Source organism: Geospiza fortis, unplaced genomic scaffold (genome assembly GCF_000277835.1).
Source record: "Geospiza fortis unplaced genomic scaffold, GeoFor_1.0 scaffold41, whole genome shotgun sequence".
Lineage (NCBI taxonomy): Eukaryota > Metazoa > Chordata > Aves > Passeriformes > Thraupidae > Geospiza > Geospiza fortis.
In genome coordinates, this window is record NW_005054299.1 from 616876 (window position 1) to 626425 (window position 9550).

The 9550-nt window shown below is 40.7% G+C and overlaps 1 protein-coding gene across 1 annotated transcript; it reads right to left on the reverse strand.

Annotated features, from left to right (window-relative positions):
* Positions 1-448: 448 nt before the first annotated feature.
* On the reverse strand, positions 449-9441 carry LOC102037024 (mitochondrial amidoxime reducing component 2). Its single transcript, XM_005416144.2, has 6 exons — positions 9271-9441; positions 6081-6243; positions 4523-4663; positions 3798-3859; positions 3638-3709; positions 449-3124 (listed from the first exon to the last, which is right to left on the reverse strand). The coding sequence occupies exons 1-6, from the start codon at positions 9411-9413 to the stop codon at positions 2995-2997; spliced, it is 711 nt and encodes a 236-aa protein (XP_005416201.1). The 5' UTR covers positions 9414-9441; the 3' UTR covers positions 449-2994.
* Positions 9442-9550: the final 109 nt, after the last annotated feature.

Genomic DNA, 9550 nt, shown 5'->3' on the forward strand with positions numbered 1-9550 from the left:
TTACGGAGAAGCAGAGTGATACCTTTGAAAGGTTGTTTTTCTCCTCAGAAAGCAGAAGCAGATCTTTCTCAGGTTTTCTTGGATGAAAATGTACCCACCACAGATCTTAAGCAACGCAGAAATTTCTCCTTTTAACAACTGTCATTCTTGTACATAGTCCTCTGCAAGAACTATTGGTACAGTAAATGCTGTAATAAAAAGTTTTTGGTATTATACTCTGAGATATGACATGGATTGACTTGAATAAACTCTCATACTTTTAAACATTTTCCCCAATTTTCATAAGTCCCTGGAAAAAAAAGTCAAGTCTATAAACAACTTTTTTTCTTCCCTCCTTACCAAATATCAATTAATGCAAAACCAGCACACTTATCTAGGATCATAAGGGATGCAAAATTGAGTCTGATGACTATTTATATCTAATGGTTCTGCTCTCTTACACATATCCTCTGGTTAACTGCATATATTTCTGAATTCAGAGGTAGGATTAAAAAAGACAATCATCAGTATTAACTATGACATCCTGCTAACAATAGTCAAAATTAAATGCTGAAACAGAAAACAAAAAAAATCACAAACAAATGTTACTTAAGAAAGCTGAATTCATTAGAAGTTTATGCTTTTGTTTTCTTCTTCTAGAGTTAAAAAATTAACAATTGTTTAAGTACACAATTTAAAAAACAGTGGCTCATGATTGACACATTTTCAGTCAATTTTCTAAATTACTTAAACAAAATCAAACACAATTCCTACCATTACAGCAAATCAACAGTCTATGAAGATATTTTTGCTGCAATGTTCTAACTCATGCTCTCAGCTTTACAAAATGGCCATATAATTGATTTGAGTGTCATCTGTGAAGCATGTTACCCCCCCATGCAGACCAGTTTTAGGATTCCAGCCATATTCTGCTAAGAGGCTTAACAGGAGTAAATCAGGAGTTTAGATCTATGGCCTCTCCCAAACAGGGATGCAGACGGCAGTTTCTTCTTCCAAAGACAGACCCATTTCCAAATCAGCCCAATCAACAGCAGCCTAATGAGGGGCAATGGGATCTATACCATGATTTGTGTTATGTAAATGATGTGCCACTAGAACAACAGTGGAAATAATACGTTTGGCCAGAAGCAAAAAAAATCAGCTCTTCTTCCTTCCGCTTCTGTGACTTAATAAAGAGACACACTCTTAACTAATTGCTTTGGCAGGCCAGCAGGCTGCCTGTGCTTAATGATACCATTAGGAATTCCACAAGCTTTCAGCTTCCAACACTAAGAACTTCCAACATGTGCTTTTTAAGAGTGAACCTCAGAATTCTTTTTCTTTTTAAAAGATTTTTCTTTCACTTCTTCCCACTAGCTGCTGCATCAGGCATAACAATACACAAATATGCAACACGTACTTTAAACTGAGCACCTGTCTGTCCGAGGAAAACTCAATACTTACAGATCACCCCTGCCAACAAAATGGCATTCAGAGCAACTCTGAGTTCACAAATAACAGAAAACTACCCCCTCAACATGACTGCTTCAGCCTTACCACATATACCCACCTGCACTTTCTCAAAGCTCAATGGCTCTTCATTTTACAGGTCTGAGTTGTGAACATGCACCGAAATTCCTTTTTCATACTTACAACAGAAAATGAAGAATCTAAACACCAGGTAGGATCATAAGTGTCCTTCTTCACAATTAATTTGCTTCCTCTTTTAGGCTAGGGCAACACTTTTCAAATTTAGTAATCCATAAAAAAGAAACAAGCAGACAAGCATTCGAAAGATGGCTGGCTTTTGACCTGGAGGCTACTTCTAAAAAAAACTCATGTAACATTTAAAGAAAAGATAACATTGCTGTAATTCAACAAGTTTTCTCCCTTATTTGTTTTATGCAGCAGAAAATATAATTGTCAGCTTCCTACAAACAGCTGACATTTTGGTTAGATCGGAGCTGGACTGGGGAACAACCAGAGATTTAAATATAGAACCAGTAAGGATGTTAACATGCTCAAACTGCAGCTTCCCAAACATCTGCTTAGCAGCCTAACTGTCTACATAAGGGGATCACTGAGCCAGAGAGGAGCTGTGCATGAGCCCTACAGTATTGGCCTGGAGAGCAGCTTGAACAGGGCAGGCTCAACATCAGATCACTCCCTAAGGCTTTTCTTCCTCTCCAATGCCCATGAAGTCTCTGACACGGTGAACATTCAGTTCTTTCAGTCAAACTGGAAATTCTATTGTTATGTTAGCAAATGCATCACTACTCTACAGCCTCAGTGTTACTGTATTGTTCACAGGATAAAAAATTGACACTTCAAACTGTCAAGCTGAGGTCACAAACTAAACAAGCCCACAGCCTTACAAATCATTACCTGGCATCCCCACCTCCACACCTGACTATTTAGTCAGCTCACAATCCTTCTGATATTGCTCCAATCTCAAGAGACAGCAGCAATCGTTAGGAAACAACTGCAAGGAAAGAAACACTGCTAAAAACTACCCCTGGACATAGACAGGGCAAGATGATTAGGACCAAATGAGGGAAGCAGAGCCCTGCCATCTGCACTCCATGATCACTTGTAAAGGCAGCTCTGTCTGTAAAGACAAATACACTTTGTGCTTGGCATGACTGGTTTTGTGGTTCTTTATAGGCACTAAATGTACCTAACATGTGATGCAAACTCTTGTACACAAATTTGGATTCCAGTATTACGGTTGACACAAAATTTTAGGAGGTGTGATATTCAGTAGTGCTGTGAAGTCTCTTATGGATCAGTTTCTTCTACCACAGCCTTCGAAAGCTAAAGATGTGGTTACTACAGGTATGCCAGAAGATTACGTGATCTGAAATGACTGGCACTTCACAGTGTCAAAGAACCTCCTGAACCTTAAAAAGCACAAAAAATATTGCAAGGAAGAAGCAAAAGTTATGCTGGTGACTGTGTACATGGAAAAAAATCTGCATATCAAAGTGAAAAAGCATCTTCTGATCAAAGTCTCCTTCATTCCCAGATCATCTTGTACACAGGGTCTCCAACTTGAATTGTTCCAGTTTTGTCAACAGCAAAGTATTTCCCAAAGAGAGGGCTGGTTTTGTAAATGTGTTTCTCAGATGGGTCACATAAGCGGTAACTGCAAAGAGAAAGCCCTTCTTTAGAATAAGTGGTAGCAAAAACTACACATCAAAATATCCGTGATGAAAGAGAGGACATGCAAATAATGATGCCTTGCCTTGGTCATCATATTAGGCTAAAAAGACCCAAGCAGCTCAAATGGAGGGAAAAAAGCCTGACTGTATTCACACCTTCATGTTTAATATACACAAAAATCTTTTTATAAAGAAAAGTCAAAGAAGCAAAGTTAGACCTTTAGATACCTTAAATACCTGCTACCCCAAGCTTTCACTGTAGCAGATACAACAGAGACAGGGAATGTGGAGTTTGCAAGAAAGAAGGGAACATCCTGAATTTTCTTACCACTCAGAATTGCAAGAAGTAGACTGGAAGCCAATATACACAGACCTTCACACTGCATTATTATGTCCCACACACACTTCAAACCACTTTTAAAACACTAGTCTCACATCTGTCAGGGTCTAGCCTAAATCCTCTCCCACAGTCTAAGAAACAGTGGTATTTTTATAACCTTTTCAATGTTTCCAAGGGCTCCTTCCTGTCAATGACCCCAGTGTCTGGATTAACAGTTGTTAAAATACACCTGCAATGACAGACAGTGCCAAATCAGTCAGGGTTTCTTATCATAAACCTCTTTGTTCCTGTGTAAAATAAAGGTCTCCAATGTTTACCTGCCACAACACACGGTCCCTTTCATTTCCACATCACCAATAAGAATATCCTCCCAGGTGTCCTGAGGGAAGTAAACATTAGGCACATATTAAACACAAGCACATGAAATTACTTTTCCAGAAGTGGCACAGTCATTCACAAAAAGGTGCACCATTCCAGATGATCACCTTTACTAGCACCTTCAAAATATGCATAGTTACACCACAGTACTATAAAGAAAACCCTACTGTCATTGCATCTATCCAATTCAGAACACACTAATAATTCTATCCGAAAAGAGAGACACACAAGTAATGAATCCTGTTCTCCAACATACACTTGTCTGAAGCACTGAACCTAAAGCAATTTGTTCTTGCTGTATGGGTGATAATCTGATCTGTGGCCTCTGGTAAATCTACAGTTTTGCAGAAAGGAAATTTTTAGGGGAAGTAAGTTTCTGCTTGTCATCTACACAAGCTTTCTATTGCAAATCCTCCTGGGAGATAAAAATCTATTCCGGCTTTAGGAGCTTTTTCAGTTTGAGAAATAATCATTCATAGACCTGTGACCTCCATCAATGTTTCACATGCACTGATGTGAGCTGAAGCTTTATCTCTCTGGAACTCAGCTGTAAAAATCACATAGCAGCTTTCCTCACCCTTGTTGGCACCATCACACAAAGAAATTGAGTTACAAAGAAACAACAGCAAGCCTTCAAAAAGACATTTAAGACAGTTATTTTTACCTCCTCAAAAGCACTGCAGTCTGTTACAAAAATATTTGGCCTGAAGTTCTGTATCTTAGCTTTCTTTTCCAGCCTGGTATTTAGATCATCCATGGAAGCTTCGGAGATGATCAAGACTGGGCTGCAGTCAGGATACGCAACCTACAGAAACAAACACCACCAAATCCTAAGGCTGCTGTAAGAGCATGGGAGGAAAGTCAGTGCACAGCAAAAGACAGATATTGGAACCAGTGGCCTTTTAGGCTGCTCTGCTCAAGTTTTGATTTTCCTGAAAGTAGGTTAACAAGGAAAACAACAGGCTCTTCCCTATTTCAGTCACCATGGCAATTTTTGTGTGCTCAAACTGCCTTATCACAACACCAGAGGGAGTTCTACATCCAGAACAGCCCATACTCAATTACAGCTGTCCATTAATCAGTCTAGGATGCCTGGGCAGCGGGAGGGCCATATAAGCAAATAAGGCAAATGAACAGTATTTAAAAATCTCTAAACCTCCAAGAAGTGGAGTTCCACAGAGGTGGGGGCATAAAAAAAAGAGACATTTTGTTAAGAATTTTAGTATATAACCCTCCTGCCTTTCTCTTACATTAGTCTTACTCCATTCTTGTACATGTCTTTCACCCACAAGAGGATGAGCATTGAAATAACTATCCAAAAATTCTGCCTTTTCTTTCTTGCTATGATTCCAGAATATCAGCCCTCCTAACCTGATGTCCCTATTGCTGAAACATTGTGTCTGTATTGGTCTCAGTGCCTTTACATAACAAATGCATATCTGTAGAAGTCTATAATTGAATATACCTTCTTCTCTTTGTGCAGCAACAAGCAAAACACCGATGCCCTACAAATAACAACCTAGCTAAAGCAAGGTACTCACAATTTTAATTTGTTTTAAAACCTTACATTTGATACAATTCAAAGTATCTTCACCTGAGAGAACTGTTCAGAAAAAAAGAAGGGCAGCAGCGGCTAAAATGATATAAGGATGTCTAAGCACAGCATCTCCTTTCCATACCTTTCCATGACATTTCTTTAATATCATACCTTCAAGCCTCTTCCACAGAAAGAGATAAAACCTCTGAAACTTCCTTTTAATTTTAATTCCTAGGCCCACAACTGCAACCAGCCTGTTGAAACATCATCCCTTTGAACAAAATACAAAGTAACACAACTTGTATCAGTATACTCCCAGACTTAACAAGGGATAGGGAGCGTAATCTTTCTATGCAACACAAATTACACCATCAAAACATCATTAAAGACGTAACTTTTTTCTATTCACTGAGACACAAAAGGGTATTGTGTTCTGCAATGTAATGGTTCCTTTTCAAATATCAGTTTCAGACTCTTTAGCTGTGAATGGTCAATAGTTTAAAACCAATTTGAAGTAAAAATTAAGCAAGTCACCTCTTTACAGAAAAGAATACTCACATGGTTTTATTACACAACTACACACCTTGCTAAACTGAGCTCAATCACAAAAGATAGAATGGGCAGTTTCTGGTGGGTGGGTGAAATGGTTAAAAGGACATACTTCTGAGAAAAAGTGTTTCTTTACCTCATCTGTGTTTCGGAAAAGAGCTATTGTGTCCTTTGACTTTCTTGGCACCATGGAGGGCTCAAAGTGCACCAGTCGACAGGGCTCCGAGTTCAGGAAGGTGGTGAGCCACTGAGCCACTTCATCACCACAGTCTCTGCCTTGGATATCCTGTCCAAACACCCTGGAGAGTCACAACACATCAGCAAGTTAGCTGGAAACATGACGGTTCATGAAGCTTCTTATTAAAACGTAAAAAACATGTTTTAATAGTGGTAGCAATATATAGAAAATGAATCATTCCCAAAGGGCAATCTCCTTGTGGCCACTGTGTTTTGAAAGCTAAGGAACACAGACATGACCAGACAATACCAGCTGGTGAAAGAATGAGCTCTGAAATAGTGTTAATGTGCCCAGAGCTGACTGCCCCATCAGTGACAGTAACCTACCTGCTCGCCCTGCTTTGTGGGAAAAGGGGCCTGCTCTTGCATTTGCACGTGACTGCTGCACCAAATCATTTCTACTGAGAAATCAACTGAGAGGTAAATAATTTCAGAAAATGAACGATAGTTTGAAATTATGTGATTAGTTACCACAACTGATATGTACAAATGTTATTAATTAAGTGTTCCTAACTGTTAAGGAAACTTTCCTTCAGATTTTAGTGCTGTCAAACTTTAGCCAGAGAGAAGTGAGACTCTTCAGCTCAGACTTCACATATAAAATAGCTCAGTATCTTAAAGGAGGTTAAAGATTTGTACTGGAAACAAAGTCCATGGGGCTCAGAAAGCCACTGCCAGTAGAATACAAACAAGTTTACGCAAGGAACATTTTCCTGGCAAAACCAGCTAAACCTTGACTCGACCTTTCAATAAACTTTAACACCAGTCATGAGTAGTTTTGTTACACTTTTCAAAGTAGCCATTTTGACCCAAATGCACTGCAGTTTCCTATCTGCAATCAAATCCTGAGCAGCTTGAAGCATCAATATGCCCATGCGGTTCATCTAGCCCAGCTCCTAGGAGCCCTTCTTTACTCATGTGGTGGAGTGATCACTAGGGTGCTGGCAGCAACATCCTTGCTCCATTTGCTGGGATTCCTGTGTCTAGTCCTGTGACACAGGCTGGAATTAAAGGTCATTGCTCCAGACATCATTCAACTGCCTTTCTCCTCCCTCCATCCCACAGTTCCTGCGTGCTTTCTGACTGGCAGGACAACAGTGGCAAGGCTCTTACAGCTTGTAACACTACTGCTTTCCACTCAGGAAGTGGATCTATCCTAAGCACTCAGTGCTGTAGGGATCCATGGGAATAGATCACATAATTTAAGCGTTACAACACATACTGACAAAGGGCACAGAGCATAAGGTTTCTTAGCCAGAGGGAACCACACTAGCATTTGCACAAGCAGAAGACATACCTATACAATGGCTTTGGTCCTATATTTGACTTTCCCAAGCACAGGATTTTAAATACCTATGTAAAACTTGCAAGTAGACTTAGCAGTTTTCAAGATCAGCACACTCATAGCTGTATGCAGCCAGAGGCTCTAAAGCAGTGCTTCAGCTCCAGCTTACAGGGCATGAGCTCCTATGAGCACCCATCTGAATGCAAATTTATTAAGGCAAAGAAAGAAAAAAAAATCAACAAGAAGAACATATAACTGAGCTCTAAAACAGGAAAATCCAAGAAATCCAAGCTAACTTTTCATTACTGCAATGTATTAGGCTATTTAAATATTCTTCTAGTGACACAACAAATTTTAGAAAGATGACATCTCGCAAACTGCATGGTTTTGCAAGACATGCGCCATTGGCTAACACACAGGCATTATGCACAGGTTTGTAAAAGCTGTTCCACTTCTCCAGGAGAAATGCTACCACTTGGAACTTGCATCTGCCTTGTATAAACAGAGATACTGAGCTATGCTGATCAAGGCTTTCCACAGCGACAGACTTATGCTAAAAGCCAATGCAGTTCTTCGCCAGCACTCTTTTAGTTACTATTACAGCAGCTGGTGCATTAACCACCTCTGCTATCCAAAGAACAAACACTCACAGTATCTTTGTAGGGCCTTACAGCACTTACAGTTTCTAAACACTTATATATTAATGGACATTTTAGCAGAGAAAAGGTTTTCCTTGTCCTGCTGGCAGTTTTCCAGCATGGATTTCTATAAATACATGAAATAACTAGGCCTGCAGTCACACTAAGCACAAAGCTGAATCACTGTTTGTAACCCATCCACCTGAAACTCCTTTGGGGTAGCACCTAGCAGGAAATGCCCTAAGTCCCTGGGATGCCAGTCTTTCCCTTGTGACCTCAGGGTGAGCGTCGGACTACCAAGTTTTTAACTGAGGCACCTCAGTTATATGGCAAAAGACAGGGGCCAAGGAGTATAAACCCCAACATTTCACCAGCTCTGAATGGCCAGTGTGCATGCAAAAATGCTGATGCACGTAGTAGTTGTGATCAAGAAATACCAAAGTATACAACTGAGGCTCTGAGATGCAGCTGCTCACCCAAGCAAGAGCAAGAAGACTAGAAGTAAAAACAACTAAGCAAATACGATGTTCTATGAAGACAGAAGATCACAGTTCACTTGGCAGATGTGTAACCCATGGTCTTTGATACTGCGTCATCTTTTCCTGAGATTTGTTTTCACCAGTGTTTAGCAAAGAAGAGCTTTTGTTATGACAACCATTCCTGGCCTCCTGTGTAACACATGGCAGAGAATTTCACAGAATTACAGAACAGTCTGGATTAGAAGCAACCTTAAACACCACCTAGGACAACTCCCCTAGCATAAGCTAGGCACCTTCCACTAGACCAAGGTATTCAAAGCCCCATCCAAACTGACCTTGAACACTTCTAGGGATGGGGCATCCACATCTCCTCTGGGCAGCCTGTGCCAGTGCCTTACCACCCACACAGTGAAGAATTTCTTCCTAATAGCTAATCTAAACCTACTAACACTACTGTGCCTTGTCTTGTCAGTATAGGCTATGGTTTGAAGTCTATCTCTCTTAAGCAGACAGTGAGAAATACCCACACAGAAAAGACACAGAGGTACTGAACTTTTACACTCCAATTTCTGCATAAGAAAATGCAAAGCATTTCATGTTACATACACAACCCTGAAAAGAAAAGCACATGAGAAAGACAGCATTGAGAGAGAGAAAAGGGGGAAAAGAAAAATCCTCCTTCAGTACCTGCAGTTGCGGACGGGATTTTTCTTGGAGAGCTTTACAGGCACGCTTATCTTCTCCATGTCCCCGGCCTCCAAGACCAAGTGCCCGTTTTCACAGATGGCAGAAATAAGGACGAGCCGTGGCTCCTGGCGAGCTGTCACCATGTGCCCGTCCTCCCTGATCACGAGCCAGAACCTGCGGGGGGACGGGGCACAAAGGCGCCCAACAGCGTTAATGTCGGGCTCGGCAGCACCCGCACGGCAGGTGCTCCTTCCCAGGCACTGAGGAAAACAAACACCCG